The sequence below is a fragment of the Lathamus discolor genome, chromosome Z (genome assembly GCF_037157495.1).
Source record: "Lathamus discolor isolate bLatDis1 chromosome Z, bLatDis1.hap1, whole genome shotgun sequence".
Taxonomy (NCBI): Eukaryota; Metazoa; Chordata; class Aves; order Psittaciformes; family Psittacidae; genus Lathamus; species Lathamus discolor.
The window spans coordinates 48,197,112-48,220,478 of NC_088909.1; the positions used below are offsets into that span (position 1 = coordinate 48,197,112).

Here is a 23,367-nt window from a genome sequence, read left to right on the forward strand (position 1 = left end):
ATTCCAAAGGACAGGGGGGATGGCAATGCTGAGAGCACAGACCAGATTAACAGTTTCTAGTACAAAGATGTCAGCACTATTCTTAACATCAAGACACAAACACGGCGATTTAAACCGTAAGATTTATTATCGCTACAAACACCTATCATGTTATAAATAACAATACATTTATTGAGAAAGATACAAATAACATACAAATTTATGAAGAAAGCTAAAAATAACACACATTTATGAAGAAAGCTGTAACAGAAATTTATTGAGAAACCAATAAATAACAAATATATTAATAAAGCTATAAATAACATACAAATTTGAGAAGAAAGCCATAAGTAACATACACATTTATTTGAGAAAGCCATAAATAACATACAAATTTATGAAGAAAGCTATAAATGACATACACATTTAAAAATAAAGCTATAAATAACACACAAATTTATGAAGAAAGCCATAAGTAACATACACATTTATTCAGAAAGCCATAAATGACATACAAATTTATGAAGAAAGCTATAAGTAGCATACAAATTTATTAAAAAAGCCATAAATGACAAAATTATAAAGCTATAAGTAACACACACATTTATTCATAAAGCTATAAAATACAAATTTATGAAGGTATAAATAACATACAACTTTATTAAGAAAGCTATAAATAACAAATATATTAAGAAAGCTATAAATGACAACATTTTTAAAGATATAAGTAACATACAAATTTATTCAGAAAGCTATAACATACAAATTTATTCAGAAAGCTATAACATAAATTAAGAAAACTATAAATAACATATTAAGAAAGCTATAAATAACACACAAATTTATTAAGAAGGCTATAAGTAACAAATATATTGATGAAGCTATCAATAACATAGGAATATATTAAGAAAGCCATAAATGAGAAATTATAAAGCTATAAGTAACATACACATTTACGAAGCTATAAATTACATATAGATTTATTAAGAAAGCTATCAATAACATAAAAATCTATGAAGAAAGCTCTAACATAAATTTATTAAGAAACCTATAAATAACAAATATATTAATAAAGCTATAACATACAAATTTATGAAGAATGCTATAAGTAACATAAATTTATTAAGAAGGCTATAAATAACATACGGATTTATGAAGAAAGCTATAAATAACATTAAAATGTATTCAGAAAGCTATAAAAAACACACAAATTTATGAAGAAAGCTATACATAACATACAAATTTATTAATAAAGCTATAAATAACACATTTATGAAGAAAGCTATAAATGACATTTAAATTTATAAATAAATCTATAAATATACATTTATTAAGAAATCTATAAAGAACATACACATTAATAAAGCTATAAATAACATACAAATTTATTAAGAAAGCCATAAATGACAACATTTTTAAAGCTATAAGTAACATACAAATTTATTCAGAAAGCTATAACATACAAATTTATTCAGAAAGCTATAACATAAATTAAGAAAACTATAAATAACAAATATATTAAGAAAGCTATAAATAAAATACAAATTTATGAAGAAATATATAAACAACATACAAATTTATTAAGAAAGCCATAAATGACAAAATTATGAAGCTATAAATAACAAACATATTTATTAATAAAGCTATAAAATACAAATTTATGAAGAAATGTATAAATAACATACAACTTTATTAAGAAAGCTATAAATAACATACAAATTTACTAAGAAAGCCATAAATGACAAATTTATAAAGCTATAAGTAACATACAAATTTATTAAGAAAGCTATAAATAACATAAAAATTTATTCAGAAAGCTATAGCATAAATTAAGAAACCTATAAATAACAAATATATTAATAAAGCTATAAATAACATACAAATTTATAAAGAATGCTATAAGTAACATATAAATTTATTAAAAAAGACATAAATAACACAAATTTATGAAGAAAGCTATAAATAACATACAAATTTATTAAGCTATAAATAACATACAAATTTATGATGAAATATATAAACAACATATAAGTTTATAAAGAAAACTATAAATAACAAATATATTGATAAAGCTATAAATAACATCCGAATTTATTAAGAATGCCATAAATGAAAAATTTATAAAGCTATAAGTAACATACAAAATAATGAAGAAAGCTATAAATAAGATATAGATTTATTAAGAAAGCTATCAATAACATAAAAATCTATGAAGAAAGCTCTAACATAAATTTATTAAGAAACCTATAAATAACAAATAATAAAGCTATAACATACAAATTATGAAGAATGCTGTAAGTAACATATAAATTTATTAAGAAAGCTATAAATAACATACAAATTTATTCATAAAGCTATAAAATACAAATTTATGAAGAAAGCTAGACATAACATACAAATTTATTAATAAAGCTATAAATAACACTAATTTATGAAGAAAGCTATAAATGACATTTAAATTTATAAATAAATCTATAAATAACAAACAAATTTATTAAGAAATCTATAAATTTATAAATAAATCTATAAAGTACACATTTATTAATAAAGCTATAAATACAAATACACCAGTTTATGAAGCTATACGTGACATAAATTTATAAATATAGCTATAAATAACATACAATTTAATGAAGAAAGATATACATAACCTATAAATTTATAAATATAGCTATAAATAGCATACAAATTAATGAAAAAAGCTATACATGACCTATAAGTTTATAAATATAGCTATAAACAACATACAATTTTAGGAAGAAAGGTATACATGACCTATAAATTTATAACTACAACTATAAATAACAAACAAATTAATGAAAAAAGCTATACATGACCTATAAATTTATAAATATGTCTATAAATAACATACAAATTAACGAAAAAAGCTATACATGACCTATACGTTTATAAATATAGCTATAAATAACATACAAATTCATGAAAAACGCTATACATGACCTATAAATTTATAAATATAGCTATAAATAACATACAAATTAATGAAAAAAGCTATACATGACCTATAAATTTATAAATATAGCTATAAATACCATACAAATTATTGAAAAAGGCTATACATGACTTATAAATTTAAAAATATAGCTATAAATAACATACTAATTCATGAAAAACGCCATACATGACCTATAAATTTATAAATATAGCTATAAATACCATACAAATTTATGAAGAAAGCTATACATAGCCTATACATTTACAAATATAGCTATAAATAACATACAAATTAATGAAAAAAGCTATATATGACCTATAAATTTCTAAATATAGCTATAAATAACATACAAATTCATGAGAAACGCCATACATGACCTATAAATTTATAAATATATCAATAAATGACATACAAACTTATTAAGAAATCTATAAATTTATAAATAAATCTATAAAGTACACATTTATTAATAAAGCTATAAATACAGATACACCAATTTATGAAGCTATACGTGACGTAAATTTATAAATATAGCTATAAATAACATACAAATTAATGAAAAAAGCTATACATGACCTACAAATTTATAAATATAGTTATAAACAACATACAATTTTATGAAGAAAGGTATACATAACCTATAAATTTAAAAATATATCTAAAAATAACATACAAATCAATGAAAAAAGCTATACATGACCTATAAATTTATAGATATAGCTATAAATACCAAACAAATTAATGAAAAAAGCTATACATGACCTATAAATTTATAAATATAGCTATAAATAACATACAAATTAACGAAAAAAGCTATACATGACCTATAAATTTATAAATATAGCTATAAATAACATACAAAGTCATAAAAAATGCTATACATTACCTATAAATTTAAAAATATATCTATAAATAACATACAAATTAATGAAAAAAGCTATACATGACCTATAAATTTATAAATACAGCTATAAATACCATACAAATTAATGAAAAAAACTATACATGACCTATAAATTTATAAATATAGCTATAAACAACATACAATTTTATGAAGAAAGGTATACATAACCTATAAATTAAAAAAAAATCTATAAATAACATACAAATTAATGACAAAAGCTATACATGACCTATAAATTTATAGATATAGCTATAAATACCAAACAAATAAATAACAAAAGCTATACATGACCTATAAATTTATAAATATAGCTATAAATAATATAGCTATAAATAACAAATTCATGAAAAATGCTATACATGACCTATACATTTATAAATATAGCTATAGAAAACATACAAATTAACGAAAAAAGCTATACATGACCTATAAATTTATAAATATAGCTATAAATAACATACAAATTCATAAAAAAGCTATACATGACCTATAAATTTATAAATATAGCTATAAATAACATACAAATTAACGAAAAAAGCTATACATGATCAATAAATTTATAAATATAGCTATAAATAACATACAAATTCATAAAAAGCTATACATGACCTATAAATTTATAAATATAGCTATAAATAACATGCAAATTAATGAAAAAAGCTATACATGACCTATAAATTTATAAATATAGCTATAAATACCATACAAATTAATGAAAAAAGCTATACATGACCTATAAATTTATAAATATAGCTATAAATACCATACAAATTATTGAAAAAGGCTATACATGACTTATAAATTTATAAATATAGCTATAAATAACATACAAATTCATGAAAAACGCCATACATGACCTATAAATTTATAAATATAGCTATAAATACCAAACAAATTAATGAAAAAAGCTATACATGACCTATAAATTTATAAATATAGCTATAAATAACATAGCTATAAATAACATACAAATTCATGAAAAACGCTATACATGACCTATAAATTTATAAATATAGCTAGAAATAACATACAAATTAATGAAAAAAGCTATACATGACCTATAAGTTTATAAATATAGCTAGAAATAACATACAAATTTATGAAGCTATACATGACATAAATTTATAAATATAGCTATAAATAACATACAAATTTATGAAGAAAGCTATACATAACCTATAAATATATCTGTAAATAACATACAATTTTATGAAGAAAGCTATACATAACCTATAAATTTATAAATATAGCTATAAATAACCTACAAATTAATGAAAAAAGCTATACATTACCTATAAATTTATAAATATAGCTATAAACAACATACAAATTTATGAAGAAAGGTGTACATGACATAAATTTATAAGTAAGTCTATAAGTAACATACAAATTTATGAAGAAACCTATAAATAACATACGCATTTATGAAGAAAGCTATAAGTAACACACAAATTCACAAATAAAGCTCTCTAGAAGTTCAAAGTCAGGAAACGGAACAGAAGAGGTGTGACCCTGAACCCAGGTCCCGGTTGTGTGCGGAGCGCTGCTGCCGGACTCGCAGGACGGAGCCAGCCGGCAGCTGCTCCACGTGTTCACACGCTCCTCACTCTGCTGTCTTCCTCCAGAAGCAGCCCCGCTTACAGGCTCCACCTTCCGGCTCCTGGCGATCTAGGGAGCAAACAACACCGAGGAAGTATCAGGCCTTGGCTCTGGCTCACCTGGCAGCACGCACAGCAACTGTGCTGCCATCAGCGACAGTCAAGTCTGGCCAAAGGCGGCCTGCGACTCGAAAGTCTGAGGGTGTTTTTCTCCTGTGTTTCAGCACACGTTATCAGCAGGCTGGTATGAAATTTATTTAGTCATCTGAGCCAGAAAGGTTGGACTCGTGCACTAACTTCGGCACCGTGGTGGGTTTTTCCCCGCTTACTTCAACAGTCACTTCACTAGTCAGTGTTCCCTTTGTGGCACTGTCACCCTCCAGCAAACATGTCTCCAGCCTGCATCTCAGTGCTGTGTACTGTGACATGCAGGGGTCTGGCACAACTCCCACAACTTCGGCTTTTATTGACTGAGAGAATTTAGTCCCTTGTCCACCTAGGAGTCCTCAGCACCAGCTTAGCTATAGAAGCGTGTCGCGAAGCACGCTAAGAGCTCGGACCAGTGTAATAGTTGAACTGAAGGCCCAGTGAGGTACTTACACTGCAGACAGTAACTCAACTCCTGTGATCTCCCCTTCCTGGAAGAGTTTCAGAGCAGCTGTCTTGGCCACCTCTAAAAAATGCAGGATCTCTTACCAGGGACTTACCCTGCCGTGAGCTCTGTCTCCTCTTCCTGCACCGCGGCTTTACAGACGACCCTGCCTCTTCTGCAGCAGGTTTGTTCACTGCCTCAGGTCCTGAAGTCAGCTCTCTCTCCTCCGTCACCGATTCACATCTCACATTCGCATTCTCCTTTAAATAAACACACCAAAAAATGAAATAAACCCAAAGATCGCTCAATAGCTTCTTGTTATCACTGCAGGCACAAAACAAGAACTGCTCTTCTCCACTCCAAAAGGGCACCTGAGAAGTGCTGAGCACACGAGGAATGTTTTGAACCCAGAATTAAGGTTGCCAAACTGAAATTCAGGCTCTGAGGAGCTGAACCTGCCCATTCCTGGGGAGTTTTACCTCCATTTAGCACTTACTTGAGCAGCACTAAACAGTCCTTCCACACGAAACATTTTGGAGGGTCGAGCTGGGTTGTGATCCAGTTGTTCACCCTGCTCTTCACGGGCCCCCTGCGTGGTCACAGCGTCTTGCATGCTTTCAGCAGCAGCAGCGCTTTCTATGGCTGCACGGATGTAGCTTTCAAACAGTTCTCCATCCCAGCTTTCTGCAGGTTCCGGTGTCACTACATCAGCGCCTCGTGAATCACGCATCTCCTTGAAAAACTGAAACACATCTTCATAACTCAGTTCTGGCAACTTCTCCACGTCCTCTGATGCATGATGTGCCCCATCAGAGGGCAGGCACTCAGCTGCAGAAGGTGGCTGCACTTCAGGACTCTGCGAGAAACAAAACACAGGGAATGTCTAGGTGAAAAAATCACAACCATTTTCAGTCAGGGCTGACGGATTTTACTGCTTCTGAGGACCGTGCAAGTGCTTACTGATGATCAGTACACAAGCACGGCAGGATGATCAATGCTCTAGCTAGCTGCATCCCTCAGCAGGACCTCAGGGAAGCGTCTGCCCCAGAGCACACACAAGGTAGAGCTGATTATTGGCCAGAGCTCAGTGAGATCCACAGGCAAAAAGCACGGTCTGCTCTACCACCTGCACAGCCCCTGCCACCCTGCTCCAGGAGAAACAATCGAGGCTACACTAAGGCTCGGAAATCTCAAGCCCTTTTGATCCGGGTAAGCTCATATTAAAACAGAAAAACGGGCAAAAAGGGCAAAAGGTTGGTCTTTGCAAGACAAGGTTTGTTCACTGCCTCGGGTCCTGAAGTCAGCCCTCTCTCTTCCGTCACCGATTCACATCTCACGCTCGCATTCTCCTTTAAATAAACACACCAAAAAATGAAATAAACCCAAAGATCGCTCAATAGCTTCTTCTTTTCACTGCAGGCACAAAACAAGAACTGCCCTTCTCCACTCCAAAAGGGCACCTGAGAAGTGCTGAGCACACGAGGAATGTTTTGAAACCAGAATTAAGGTTGCCAAACTGAAATTCAGGCTCTTACAAAATGTCAGACTAAGCAAAACAAGGAATCCAAAAATCAGAATCCGCAAACTTAGGGGACATGTCCTCACCGCCTTAACTTTGCCCTCAGTTATCAAACCACCGACAAGAAATAAGCCAAAAGAAATCCAGGAGCACTCCTTCTTCCCAACACGTGTATTAGTAACGGCAGATCCAGCTCAAACAACCTGACAGAGCTGTGCCATGCAAAACTGTGCACGCAGCCACACATTTCTGGGTGGGAATCGCTTGCTAATGAGGTATCAGTGATTCCAAAACTCACAGTCTCCACCTTGAGTCTCGCTGGTACTCGCTGTTATACATATGAAAGGCGAAGCCTGTGCGCATGAAGAGAAGTACAAGCATGTTCTTTGACAAAGTTGTGTCTTAACAGTCCAAAAGGCCTGTTCAAATACAGAAACTGAACTCTCCGGGGACAGCAAGTACCGCCCAACACGCCTCCTGCTCCCGCAGGAAACCCACTGCTCTGTGCTATTTGCTCTTGGAAACGTGCTCTCTCTGTGTATGGCATGAGGATTGCTAACAAGGGCTTTTGAAAACCCTTTGGCCAGCAATGCCCTTGTCTAACATCCGAAACACAACTCCTAGGCATAAAAAATAAGAGGAGGAAGGAGGACTCTAGCTCACTACCTTCGCCAGCCAGAGCCCACATTTCACGAGTGAGGAGCTGAACCTGCCCATTCCTGGGGAGTTTTACCTCCATTTAGCACTTACTTGAGCAGCACTAAACAGTCCTTCCACACGAAACATTTTGGAGGGTCGAGCTGGGTTGTGATCCAGTTGTTCTCCCTGCTCTTCACGGGCCCCCTGCGTGGTCACAGCGTCTTGCACGCTTTCAGCAGCAGCAGCGCTTTCTATGGCCGCACGGATGTAGCTTTCAAACAGTTCTCCATCCCAGCTTTCTGCAGGTTCCGGTGTCACTACATCAGCGCCTCGTGAATCACGCATCTCCTTGAAAAACTGAAACACATCTTCATAACTCAGTTCTGGCAACTTCTCCACGTCCTCTGATGCATGATGTGCCCCATCAGAGGGCAGGCACTCAGCTGCAGAAGGTGGCTGCACTTCAGGACTCTGCGAGAAACAAAACACAGGGAATGTCTAGGTGAAAAAATCACAACCATTTTCAGTCAGGGCTGACGGATTTTACTGCTTCTGAGGACCGTGCAAGTGCTTACTGATGATCAGTACACAAGCACGGCAGGATGATCAATGCTCTAGCTAGCTGCATCCCTCAGCAGGACCTCAGGGAAGCGTCTGCCCCAGAGCACACACAAGGTAGAGCTGATTATTGGCCACAGCTCAGTGAGATCCACAGGCAAAAAGCATGGTCTTCTCTACCACCTGCACAGCCCCTGCCACCCTGCTCTAGGAGAAACGATCGAGGCTACACTAAGGCTCGGAAATCTCAAGCCCGTTTGATCCGGGTAAGCTCATATTAAAACAGAAAAACGGGCAAAAAGGGCAAAAAGTTGGTTTTTGCAAGACAAGAAACTGGACGATCAGGCTTGCACAGGTCAACCCTTTTTCAGCACACACCAGCAGAGCTTGCTTTGCTTACCCCCTCTGAGGAAAAAAAGCATCTCCATTCTGCTGGAATGCGAAAGGAAGCCCTGGCATTTTTACTGAGGTTCTTTTGGTATTCGATAAGCCAGGCCACCCAATAAGATCCCGTCCCAGACTTCTCTCCTTCCTGCCGCAAGCCCAGAAACCTGCGGTCCGTGCATGGGGTCTCCTCCCTTCCCCCTGCTCTCTGTGCGCTGCACTCACCTGCACAAAGGCGCAGTCGGTGGACGCCGCAGCACTGGTGCTGACAGTCAGAGGACCTCCCTGGCCAGGGGGTGAACACTGCGGGATGCCTGCAAAATTCAGACACGGGGATCAGACTGCCAGAACTGGGGCCCAGTGTGCACAGTTCTATTGCTTACATGCATTAAACACTGCAGTAACCACTCAGTAAGCTAACTCCCCGGAATGTATTATGACCTCCCCACTGACTGTAAGACTCAGTTCTCCACCTTAAAACATATTTCGTCTAAGGTATGTAGACACAGATCAAACACACACACACACACACACACACTGGAATGAAAATGTCATCTTATTCCAAAAAGCAGCTCTGTAGATGAAGCAGTTTCTGCAGGCCTCAGCTTCTGGGGACAGGCAGAGAGAACCTACAAGGAAAGGCACTACTGGCAGGACAGACAATCTTCAAAATCTGCAGTCCTTCTGGGCGAGGGAGAAATCCTTGATGAAATCAAATCTAGGCCAACGTTCACAGTAATTAAACGGTACAAGTGTGACTTGAGACAGCCACGTGATCAGACCCATTTCTTTGCAATGCCTGACACCTACGTGGGATTCCTCACGAGACAGCTGCTATGATAACCAATACGGGGTTTAATACCTATACCTATTGCCCTTTTTCATAGGAAATCGATCAACTTTTGCCCATCTGGGAGCAACAAACGCAAGAGCTAAACAACATGGAGCGAGCTAGCGGACATCCTTCCACAGCAGCACAAGACTCGTGTCTGACGCCTGTTACCTCAAAAGCTCATTCTGAGCAACCTTACGATGAAGTCTGGACATCTTTCAGAAGAACACTCTGTGACTTGCAAACATATTACAGTTCTGGACAGTGCCAGAAATCTAATGGTACCTGGGCTTCACTCCCTGGGAACTCCAAAGGATGTCGACAAACACAAGAAAACCACCAAAGAAACCTAAAGGGCTACTGCCCTTCAGTGCAACAGAGCGAAGGAGAGATTGGCTGTAACCTGCTGGAGGAATCCTAAGGAAACAAACACCTGGTACAAAGAGCCTAGTTTCTAAAGAGAAGAAAAGGAAGAACCCAAAGGGGAAAAGTGCTTGTGAAGCAGGAGGCAAGTGTAAAACAGAAAGTCCAGATCACAGGCTATAAGAAGCTACGAGTAAAGTAGAAACTGCACAACTCTTGCACTCAGCAGAGCTTATAGTGAAAGCAGCTCGTGACTCAAGCGCACTGTAATGCCTGTACATCAAGGGGAGGAGAACAAACATAACCGTGCAGAAGCCCAGACCGGTGACCAATTCTGAATGGGCGCGAAGTGCAGAATGGTGCACAAAAAGAATGGTTTGCACTCACAACACCTTTTCTTGGGGTTTTTTGCCAGCTGCAGCAGTTCCTGATGGAACAGCAAGAAAAACTGCACCTGTGGAAATCCCACTGATGGGCTCGGCCGGCAGGAGCAAAGGGGCCAATTCATTTGTAATACTTCAGGTCTTCCAGCTGAATCAAGATTCCACACACACCCGCTTCACCCACACACTTTGTCCTCCCCTGCTCGTTGCAGAGAAGGCACTTCTGAGCTCCTCTGTCTCTCATACAGTTCATCTCATCAGAGCCAGAAGAAATGAGCAGCTAAAGCCCATTCTGTCACCGGCTGTTAGCAAGTAACGGACCCGGCACACACATCTCACTGGAAGCACACACGTCAGACACACACACAGTGACGGAGCACCGGGGAAAAACATTTCATGCATCACTTTGCAGTAAGTTCTCGAGCAGCAAGTGAAGAACTTTTGCCGTACGTGTTGGATCCGGGGCTTGCAAGCACTGCCCTGGAGACGCGCAGCTGGCGGGGTCTGGAACGGAAGCACCGGCTGGAGCCCCTCGCTGAAGCGGCAGAAGCGAGCACACGGTCCGGAGAGTGTACGTGACCGCCGTGGAACACTTGTGGAGGACGGGAAAAGGAGCCCCCTGGCCTGGGAGAGCTGGGGAAGCCCCGTGCCCTGGCAGCGACCCAACGGAACCCTGCCATGGTCTGGAAGGGACCGGCGGCTGCTGGGATGTCGTCGCCTGGAAGGCAGGGGGGTCCTGGCATGAGGCCGCTCTGTCGGAGGAAGGAAAGAAGCTGCCTGGATGACAAGGTTGGGGAGCCTGTCCTACAGTCACCAGTCCTGCAAAACAACGGCAAACAAGGATTAAGGGATTTGCTCCAATGCTCTTCATCCAGAAACAGCCTCTGTTCTTACACCTAAACACACGCTAGCTGCTGCAGCACTAACACCTGAACACACAGGAACATCAGTGCTGTGCCAACGCACAGTCACCTCTGGAGCATTCAGTCTCCTGAAACCCTCAGGAGCAAGTGGCCGCTACTTAGAAATGTGCTACTATAAATCCAAATGGGCAGGAGCTGACTAAACCGGCACAAGCCATTGAGGGAGTGCTGCGCGTTACATCAGGCAGCAAGGTAAAATAAAGGGGGAATCGTGAAGCACGGCTCTACCGAACTCCAGCGCTGACAGCACACGGGCAGCCAAGGCAAGGGCAACGTCCAAACCCTAAACGTGACTCTGAGAGCACTCCATCACAAGCCATTCGGTTTGTCAAGGAAAACAAAACCAAAGCCAGCTTTTTTCCAGGCAGCTCAGCCGGTTCGGTTGAGTCTAAAAAAGCTCAGGCTTTGCCGTTTTGTTACTTCCAAGATACTCCCTTTAACCTTCTGTGGTTTCCTCTCTCAGTCAGTTACGGTTTCATGAAATGGTACTTGCCCTCATACGGTTACCCATCGCTTCACACGGATTTAACGACAGCTTATGGAGCAACCCCTCAAGGAGAAGTAGCGTTCACCTATCTGGTAGGGCTGTGCCCGCTCCACAGAGGCAGGGTGAGGGCGCTCTTACTGACTGATGAGGCAGGGGGGACACAAAATCACAAATGGAATACACGAACCTTTAGAATCAGTTTTAAGTAATGTTAAGTTTGATGGCTTTGTAACAGTAGCAATGGAAAATTACTAAAGTGCATGATACATAGAAAAAAAAAGAGTGCTGCTAGAGAACACATTGAGCCTTCTTGTACAAGGGAAATTGTTATAGTTGACACGGTTTTAAGAGAACCAGTCTAGAAGAACAGGGCACAGGGGCAAGGAGTATCTGGGAAGGGCAGGTGTCCAGGATGGGCTACAGCTAACCTAACTGATAAGCAGGAGGACAGGAGGATTCTTATGTCTCTGGCGCTAACGAACCAATTAAACTGGTCTGAGCATCTACTGCGCGTGCTCCAAAGGCTGCCAGAAGCGATGAAGACTGTTGGAAGAAGTGAACGACCCTCAGAGACCACCACCACAACTCTGTACGCACGCGGGGAACTTTCTGGAAAATGACGTCATGTACGTATGCCCAGGGACTATGTAAGGCCGGCCTGGGGAGCAACGGGGAGACACGCGTTAGGGGGAGCTATCCCCCGCGTCTCCCGGCGCCGCAATAAAGGATACCTGCTTGTCAGCTTGAAAACTCTGTGGGCAAGTTTGTCCTGGGGTTTTCTCCCAGTCACTGAGCCACGCGCGAACCTCGCTCCCCCTGCCTGCTGGCAGCGCATCTCCCCGCACGAACAACAGCGGCTTTCCCGCACCGGCGGAGCTGAGCGGCCGCCAGCAAGCTCGGGCAACCCTGCTCCCTGCGGGGGGGCCGATCTCCAACCCCCACAGCCCCCAGTGCTTCTCGGCCCGCAGCCCGGGCCACCCCAGCTCACCGGGCCTGGCAGCCTCGCCGAGCGTCGAGGGCGGGCGCTGGGGGCGCTGGGGCGGGCGGCTGGGCAGCTCCGGGCCGGCCGCCAGCTTCGCCTTCTTGGCGCTCGTCAGGCGCTTGAGGCGCACGAGGAGCTCGGGGCGGCCGCGGCGGAAATGGGGGCTCTGGAAGTGGAGCAGGGGCCCGGCGGAGCTGCCGCCAATGTCCCCCGCCGGGTCCTGCAGGGGCCCGGGCCCCGGCCCCGGCCCCGGCCCCGGCCCCAGCCTGCGGAACCCGTACAGGTTCAGCTGCCGGAGGAAGTTGGCGAAGCTCCTGGTCTTGAAGAGCTCCGGGCCCAGCGCCGCCCCCTCGCCGGCCGGCTCCGCGCCCAGCAGCTCCCGCTCGAAGAGCCGCCGGTCCACGACCAGCCCCTCGCCACGGGCATCCCAGCGCACGGAGCCGCAGCGCGGGCTGTTCACCAGCTGCCAGAGCTTGGCCGGGAAGTGCCTGGGGTTGACAGCGCCGGGCAGCCGCAGGCCCTCCATGGCGCTCCCCGCCAACGGACGCACCGGCCGCTCGCGCTCCACCGGCCGCCGGGCAAGGCCCGGCCCCATCGGCCCGCGCCGGGGGAGCGACACCGGCCCGTGCGCCGCCCGGCACGGGCCCGGCTTCAGCCCGCGCTGCCCGCCGGGGCCGGCCCCGCCACCCCCTCGCCTCGGCACGGCCGGGCCCGCAGCGGCTCCCCGCGCCCCCAGCCCCGCCGGGCCCCTCGGCCGCTCCCCGGTCCCAGCCCCGAGAGGGAAATCGTGACCAGAAGTTCAACCCCGAACCTGCAGCCCCTCCAACATGGATATTCTCACTTACTTACACGTGTAAGACTCCGCCTCTCTGAAGCCTCACTGGCCACCACTCTTCTCTGACGGAGACATCAGCTCCCCTAAGGGCAGATGTCCAGGGCCTGCTTCTGAGCCTAATGTCTTAGGACAGAAACCAGGAGCTGCACATGGCCTTCACAGGGAGCCCTCTGGCACAGTGCCACCAACACGGATATCCTCTGCTGCTTACCCACCTCACTCTCCATCTCTGTAAAGCCTGAGTAGGCACCACACTCCGGTGACCGAGACACCAGCTCCCTAAGTGCAAGTGTCCACACCCTGCTCCTAAGCCTGTTGTGTTGTTCAGACAGGAGAAGAGCAGGCTGCGTGGAGACCTTGTAGCAGCCTTCTGGTATCTACAGGGGGCCTATAAGGACACTGGAGAGCAACTCTTCATTAGGGACTGTAGTGACAGGAGAAGGGGTAACAGCTTAAAACTTAAACAGGGGAAGTTTAGATTGGCTATAAGGAGGAAGTTCTTTACTGTGAGGGTGGTGAGGCGCTGGAACGGGTTGCCCAAGAAAGTTGTGAATGCTCCAACTCTGGCGGTGTTCAAGGCCAGGTTGAAGAGAGCCTTGTGTGACATGGTCTCTTGTGAGGCATCCCTGCCCGTGGAAGGGGGGTTGGAACTGGTTGATCTTAAGGTCCTTTTCAAGCCTAACTATTCTATGCTTCCATGATTATACGTGTCTGCAGATTAAGACTAAACAACCAGTATGGGTGAAAGTCTCATAAAAATTCCGTCTTGGCCATGGTCTGATTATTTTATTACAGTTGATTAATATGAAGAGGCAATAAGCAAGCAACGCTGGGTTCCCTTCTGTATCAAATCCTCTACTATTGGTTTCAGCCCTTGTCTTCCTGCCAAAGAAATCGGGTAACCCTGATAGGTTCTTTTGTATTCGTTATTTTATTTTCCGTGCCATTTACATATAAATTTAAAGCCGGAATCATCAAAAGACCCAAATATCGGCCAGTATAAATGGTCAGGCCGAATTTCCTCTTCAGTCCACACTTCCATACAGTAATGGACCATTTTTATTCTTTCCTTTCTGGGACGGCCAAGAACCCCAGTGGTTAAACATTAACCCCAGGGGACTGTCTGGGGTTATTTCCAGTAACTTGCTCCCTGCCTTATTTCTGGGACCTCTCCGTGGGCCCCTTCCTGGGTTAGAGTTACAACTCCTACTCTGTCCCATTTCCCACCATGTGTGCTTCCTTTCAATCAACCACTATCGCTTCCCTCCTTCAGCAGCCAAGTCCCTCGCGGGAGATTGGAAACGCGCTTAGAAGAGGCCCACACTCGCTTCACGGACCCTGACCCGTGCTTTCACAGATTCAGAATACCCGGTCCGTGTCTCACCGTACACTCCGTCTCTTCACCGACCGGGTTCTTCACTGAAACCACGGTTAGAGGAAAAGCACACAACTTTGTTGCGTCTCATAGACACACACAGCGGCCTTCCCACCCAGCCGAACGGTACTTACAGTCCGCTGTTCCCGTCCGGATCTTCGTGCACAAGAATTACGGGTAATTGATACTGCAGTGTTCAGGGAGCTCGAATTCCTTGGTTATTGCCTCTCTGTTCGTTGATCTCGTGAGACTGCCCGGGACTAGAAGTCCCGAGCCACAAATTGTGGGGCGCCTCCTCGTAAGAGCTACAGTCCCAGGCAGCCTCCACAGAGATCACGTCGGGGTCACCAGTTTTGTTATAAAAATTCCGTCTTGGCCATGGTCTGATTTAATTCTTTTATTACAATTGATTAGTACAGAGGGGCAATAAGCAAGCAGCGCTGGGTGCGTATGGGAGTCTCTGCTCCACCAAGACGCACGCCGGGTTCTTTGGGGTCCAGTCTCTTACACTTCTCGGTCTTGGGTCTCAGCCAGTCCCTTCTTCGTCTGTACCCGGATGCCAACGCGGCCCCCTTTTCATTGGTCTTTTCTTGTTGCCGAGGTCTGCTTTTGGGTGAAGAAACTTCTTGGAAGAGGTACTGAACCCCTTGGTAATTGATTAATAAAGAATCGTTTATCACAAGCCTAATCACAGCCCTAGTTCTATCCTTCTATGGTTATTTAGTCAAAGCACAGGTTTCACAAACCCCTTCCTTAGAGCACTCAAGCAGTAAAACAAAACCTGATGATTTTAACAGTCAAAAATGATTAAAGACTCTTCTATTCCTTTGTTTCTTCTTCTCTCCCTTCATTATATAGACAGCAACATTTATTATAGTCAAAGTCGTTTTTATACATCCCATACATGGTACACTGGTCACAGGCGCATTGGTAACAACGATTCCCAAGTTCCTCACACGAATCATTCTCGTATTCTTTACAATTCCCCCATTTGTTTTTATGTAACCTAGTGATTCGTGTTTTGGCTTCTAATCTAATGACTGCTTTCCGAGCCGCAGATAATACTGGAGTCGCCCTTGGTTTTGGTATCATCAATGGTTGAGCTTCTCCTTGGTCTGTCTTTTCGGACTCCATTGGTACAGCAGTTAGTTGCATGTTCTGGATAACTGTACGCATTAATCTGGTAAAACACGGGATTATACGTGGGATAATTAACAGTCCTCCTAATATTCCTAATACCACTAGTCCAATTTTAGTGAGCCAACCCCCATTAAAAAATTGTCCCCAAGATCCTAGTCCTCCAAAATTAATTCCATTCCATGTTTGAACTGGAACATGAGCTGTCTTCTTCATTTCTCTTACAAGTTCATTTATAGCCTTTCCTTCATCATCTATTTCTAGAGAACAATTGATAAGATTCAATTTTCCATAAACGCCTCCTTCCTGAGCTAGTAAATAATCTAAAGCCAAGCGATTCTGATATATTGCAGTTCTCATCTTAGTAGTTTGTTTGGCAACTAGTCCTAATGCATCTCCTGTTTTATTCACTGCTATTTTTACTACAGCTTGTAGCCTTATAATTCTATTCAGCATATATATAGGGGTCCAGGACCCATCTTCAGCCCACGTTGCCGGATCATAGTAAGAGATTATTCGTTCTGGTGGCCACTCGTTATCTTTCCAATTACCCATTTGCAGTTCTCTTTTATATTGTTTCCTCCTTAGTTCGTCTGTTTCTGTGTATCATTGGACTCCCAAGCGTTCCCTCGGCTTACAGGTGATAAAAAGAAACTAGGTCTGATCGTTCCTAATATACATGATGCTGTCCAATTTTGAGGTAAAAATGCAAAGGCTATTTTACCACAGATCCAATAATGTCCATCTGGAGTGGGCCAACCATTTGGTATATTAGTTCCATTAGTCCAGTTACAGAATTGGTGATTCATTTCTACAGGATTTCCACATCTTTTTCCCAGTCTGTCTTTGTTCTGTTCCATACATAACTTCCTTCCCAAAGCAAATTTCCTACTGGTTTTCCACCATTTTCTACGTTTTGCCAACAACTTTTACCAATTATACGTGTTTGTAAGCTCCATTGTTGTTTCCTATTGCTCCCTCTGCTATTTTTCCGTATTGTAGGACCACTTATGTTACTCTCCATTGCTTCCCAGGGCCATCTCTCTCCCTGGTTAGTTCCCCCACAAACATAGCAGTTAGTTACATTCAATGCTTTAGCTATATTGTCAGCAAGATTCACAAAGAGATTCTTAGCAACAGTAACCAGGAGAGACTGGGTAACCCTGAAGTTAACCTTTTCCACATCTCTTCAAAACCCCAGGAGGTGTCATCCATGGCCATTTCATGAAATATCTTCGTTCGTTTCCAAATTTCCTCCAGATCTGTTTCAATTCGGCCACTTCGGTCTATATAGGAACAACAGCTTTCATTGATTATGGAACAAACCCCTCCTTGTGATGCCAATAACATGTCTAGAGCCATTCGGTTTTGTAATACCCTTTAGACAGGCTGGTTATCTCTTGTTGTTCCGCCTGGATTATATCAGTGTTTTTATTTTCCATTTCCTCTATAGTTGCTGAGATATTTACAATTGCTTTTTCTAATTCACTTACTCCTAAAGATGGAATTAGCCCTCTTATAAAACTATGAAATGCAGTGTGCCGTTCAATAATAGGGTTAAATCCTCGCTTAATCCGTTCAGCAAAACTTCTAATCCAGGTCCTGGAAGGACACCTGTCGATAATAGTAAAACTGGGTATTACAGCAGCTAAGGTGCATGCTCCTTTCCAGCTGGGGGGTAGAATCTTGTAAGCATTTTCTCCACATAACCAATACCATCATTTCCCTTTAGGAACGGGCCACCACTGAACTACGATACCATCTATATTAATAGTGTGATTGCAATTTGAATGGTGATCTACATCTGTGGCATTTAAACAAGCATGATCTCCTACCCTGGTTCCCGGTGTAATACATCTTTGTGCACAGGTGTCATATTTATTACCTGCATTAGGATTAACTATACCAAATTTTAACCAGTCCTTCGAATACAGATTGCTAGTGTTCACCCACAAATTTGTCCATGAGACAGTGTTAGGAATTGGAACTCCAATCAATGGGAGATCCAGGCTTTCTCCTGATTTAGGCAACTGTGCACATACCCAACAGTCACTACGATTAAAAATATTAGTAACATTCTGCAGTAATTTCAGGTACAAATGCTGGTCCCAAGCTTGTGCGCCAGTTATCACATAAGTCCAAATCGTGATCGACTCAATTTCATATGTAAGAGTCCTGAAGGTTCGATCTGCCATGTTTTCCGTGGCTCTGGTGCTTTCTTTACTCTTGAATAATATATTCAAGCAGGTTGTTCCTTTATCTTCACTGCTGTAAAGGTGGTCAGTGATCTCTGGTACGGTCCGCTCCACTTCTCCTGTAGAGGATCTCCTGAAAAACTCTTAACATAAGCCCAGTCTCCAGATCTGCAAGGGTGGGTCGGATAATCCAAACCTCTTGGTCTTGTCCCTACTATTCTCTTGTTTATCTCTTCCAATTGTTTTCCTAAATAAAGCAAAAACTGTCGGAGATAGCCTTCTCCCACTTCCTGAAGACTTTCCCCTTTAAACTGGGACTGATACGGTCTTCCATACAAAATCTCAAATGGGCTAACCTCTTCTTTCGACCGGGGTTTACTTCGAATTCCTAATAGAGCCAGTGGTAAAGCTTGGTACCAATATAAATTTGTTTCCTGACATATTTTACTAATCTGTTTAATCAGGCGGTTCATCTTTTCTACTTGCCCACTGGCCTGAGGCCTGTATGGAATACGTAGTTGCCAATCAATTTCAAATTTGTTTGCTAATTTCTTGTCACAATTTTGCACTAAGGTGTTAACCTCGGTCTGAAGAAATTGCCTCTGGTACTCCAAAACAAGGTATGATCTCGTTAAAGAATATTTTAATCGCTTGTCTTGCATTATTTATCCTACAAGGGAATGCTTCTGGCCAGCCTGAAAAAGTATCCTTTAACACCAACAAATATCGATAACCTCCTTTTCTTGATAATTCAGAAAAATCTGTTTGCCACTGCTGTCCCAGGTAACTTCCTCTCACAATTGTCCCAATTTGATTTCTATTTTCAGTTTTAGGATTATTCTTAAGTCGTAGCTGACATTGTTTTGTCTCTAACTGAACTATAGTATATAGATTTCTTCCTACAATTTGTTTAAGTGTTTATGCAAAGAGTTACTACCACAATGAGTTTTATTATGTTCCTCCTGAACTAACTTCCAGAGTTGGTTATAGGGGGTTACAATTCTCCCATCAGGTATCTGAACCCCACCCTCTTTATTTTCCTGTCCTTTTAGATCTTGAATCAATCTTCTATCCTCTTTCGAATACCTAGGTTTAGATTTCTCAATTATTAATTTGCCGTCAGGGATTAAGGACATGATTTGAGATTGTTCAGCTGCTCGTTTGGCTTCAAAATCAGCCAAATTATTTCCAGTTTCCTGATCAGAGTCACCTTGTTGATGTCCTTTACAGTACATAATAGCTACTTCTTCAGGTAGCTGAACAGCTTCTAGTAATTGTAGAATTTCTGCAGCATGTTTAATCTGTTTCCCTTGTGTGTTCAAAAGTCCTCGTTCTTTCCAGATAGCCCCACGTGCATGTACCACGCCAAATGCGTACTTAGAATCAGTCCAAATATTTATCCTTTGATCTTCAGCCAATTCCAGGGCTCTCGTTAATGCTGTTATTTCTGCCTTCTGGGCAGAGGTGTTGGCAGGTAAAGGTTTAGCTTCTATCACCTGTGAAGTGGTGGTAACGGCATATCCTGCCTTTTGTTCACCATTTTTCACAAAGCTACTGCCAGCAGTGAACCGAGAATCAGCGCCTTCCAGAGGTTTTTCTTTCAAGTCTGGTCGGCTCGAATATACAGTCTCTATGGTGGCCAAGCAGTCGTGTGTTAGTGGTTGTGTTGATTGTTCCTGCAAAAAGGATGCTGCATTCACAACGTTAGTGACCACAATTTCTGTATCATCCTGTTCCACAAGGGTGGCCTGGTATTTTAAAAAACGTGAAGGAGATAACCAGTGGGCTCCTTTCTGCTCCAGGGCTGCTGATACCGCATGGGACACTAGCACAGTAATCTTCTGTCCCAAGGTGAATTTGCGAGTCTCTTCAATATTTATGATGACTGCAGCCACAGCTCTTAGGCATCCGGGCCATCCTTTGCTCGCTTCATCCAGTTGTTTTGAAAAATACGCCCCTGCTCTTCTGTATGGTCCTAGTTTCTGAGCAAGGACCCCCAGAGCTATTCTCTGTTCTTCATAGGAATATAGCCTAAAGGATTTAGTCACATCCGGAAGCCACAGAGTTGCAGCTCTCATTAGCTCTGGTTTTAAATTTTTAAAAGCCCCTCTGCTGTATCAGTCCGTTTTAAAGAGGGAGGGTTTCCTTTCAACAGTTCATATAGTGGTCTTACCAGAACACCATAATCATGGATCCAAAGTCTGCACCGGAGCTCCTTTTTGGTCGGCGGTCATGGAGTCTGACAAATGGCTTCTTTACTAGCAGCTCCAAGTTCTGTCTGTCCTCCTGCTATTTCATATCCTAGGTAGGAAACTCAGGTTTGGATTAGTTGGGCCTCTCATTTGAATACCAGAGAACCATTCAGTCCCAGAAAATTTAATAATTCCACTGTCCACTGGATACATTCTGCCTTTGTTTCTGTAGCTATTAATAGGTCATCCACATAGTGTAACAGAGTCCCTGTCTGAGTAGGTGGCTTCCAGGATTCTAGTTCTCGTGCCAACTGATTTCCAAAAACTGTTGGACTGTTTTTAAACTCTTTAGGTAATACTGTCCAAGTTAATTGAGTTTCCCTTCCTGTGTCAGGATTTTCCCATTCAAAACAAATAACTTTGGCTTTCTTTGGCCAATGGTAAGCAAAAGAAAGCGTCCTTTAAATCCAGGACGGCAAGCCATTTCTGATTATTCTTCAATTTAGTCAGTAAGTCATACAAATTAGCTACTACTGGACGAATACCCTCTGCTGTTTTGTTGATCGCCCTGAGATCTTGAACCAATCTGCAACTTTTCCCATCGTATTCCTTTACTGTCCAGGTAGGAGTGTTATATTCCAATTCACATTCAATTAATAATCTATATTTTAAAATTTATCAATGATTTTTGATTCCCTTTGATCTTCTAATTTTAAGGGATACTGTTTTATTCTAATTGAGCAAGCCCCCTCCTTTCTTATTTCCACTTTAAGAGGCGAAGCATTTTTCGCCTTGCCTGGAACTTCAGATGCCCGTACTCCCAGATATACCTGATTCAGGTTTTCTTCTATTTCAGGGAGGTCCTCCTGTTTGCTTTTCTGCTGAATTAAAGATAAACTCAAAACTGCAATTAATTTATTATTTTTAACTCTAAACTCCATTTTGCCTTCTTTAAATGTTGCTTCTCACCCTAATAAACATTTTAGAGAATTTGGCATACATAAAAATTTATGCATTCCTATTTATTTTCCCAATTTGTACTTGTCCTGGTTTTGAGCAGCAGCAGTCATTTTTCTCCTTCTTAGGAGCTAGTAGTGCTGTGTTTTGATCTTTTGGCCTTGGAACAGTGGTGATAACCCCGATGTTTTCAGTTGCAGCTCGAATGTTTGGTCTGGCCAAGGACTTTCTGAGCCTCGTGCTCTGCCAGGGAGGAGGGGAGGCTGGGAGGAAGCAGAGACAGGACACCTGACCCAAACTGACCAAAGAGGTACTTTAAAGGCTTCAGAAAGAAGGCCTCTCTTCTTTTTTTTTTTTTTTTTTTTCTTTCTGGATGGCCAGTAGCTCCCACATCTGTAGCGAATTCTTTTCTCTCTGATTTAATACCAAATAACTTGCTCCTGTAACCGCTAAAATTCCACTTTATTTCCTCTAGTCCCTAGTTTTAATTTAACCAGTGGATCTGGTAGGGTAGGTTCCCCAGGTCCCCGTCAGTCTAGTTGCAATTCAGTCACCGGAGCCACCCCATGGCACTGCCCCCCCCACCCAGGGCAGTCTCACTTCCAGCGTCCAAACTCCCCATAGCACGCACACCGATCCGCTTCCACAGAAGAGCCCACTCCCCCACCTCTGCCCGACATCCCTCCTCCCAGGCTCAAACACAGGAGCTGCTCGAGCTCCCCTCCTTTCCCCCTTGGTTTTCCCTTTTGTTTTTTTATCTCACAGTTGCTCACCCTGCCCTGCAGGGGCTGCAGATGCCCGCCTCTGCAACAGCACTTCTGCTTTAACCCTTTCTTAACCCTTGTGAGAAACTATAAATTAGGATATTGTTTATTAGGATTTATGTTAAGCCCAATGTAAAGGTTAGGCAATAAAAAGTATGAAATTGCTTACTCAAACAGTCACCGGACACAGCTTACATAGACTAACAGTCGCCAACCGCAATCGCTTATCGCTTATGCAAACATAGTAGATGTTGCCTAAAAATAGCTATAAGATGTTCCATGTGAGAAACTATAGACTAGTGTATTGTTTATTAAGATATATGTTAAGCCAAATGTAAAGGAACTGACAGAGATAAAACACAGCTGGCAAAGATAAGATAGCCGCAAGATGTCCCAGGAACTGGCAGAGATAAGACTAACAACTCCCTGCAAAGACATATGGATGAAGGATCAAAGGAGGAAGACTTCTCACCTTGGTCTCATCAATCACCAGGAGGCAGGAAACTACCCCCTAACAACAACTGAAGCATGCGCAGAGTACTTCCACTATTTCATGAACAAAGAAGTAAAGATGTATAAAAAGGGGCTGTTTGAAATATTTAACACGGCAGTTGGCGGAGCGCAGACTCCCCTGTCGTCCAGCGCTGTCTTTGCTCATATTCTACTTGCTATAATTAATAAAATTTCAATTGGATTATGATCCGTTGTGGTCTCAATTTATAACAATTTCTGGTGCCGTGACTCGGATAAGGAGCGGTGGGCTTTGGTCCTCCGGGGGGGCGCCCCGCGACATTTCGCGGCCCCGCGACCAAC

At 41.8% G+C, this 23,367-nt stretch overlaps 1 protein-coding gene across 1 annotated transcript; it reads right to left on the reverse strand.

Moving 5' to 3' along the window:
* Positions 1-5,442: 5,442 nt before the first annotated feature.
* LOC136005950 (heat shock factor protein 5-like) lies at positions 5,443-13,694 on the reverse strand. The gene is made up of 8 exons (XM_065663847.1): positions 13,106-13,694; positions 11,147-11,526; positions 10,892-10,894; positions 9,355-9,432; positions 8,299-8,658; positions 6,526-6,885; positions 6,145-6,289; positions 5,443-5,507 (listed from the first exon to the last, which is right to left on the reverse strand). Exons 1-8 carry the CDS (start codon positions 13,692-13,694, stop codon positions 5,443-5,445), a joined length of 1,980 nt encoding a protein of 659 aa, XP_065519919.1.
* Positions 13,695-23,367: the final 9,673 nt, after the last annotated feature.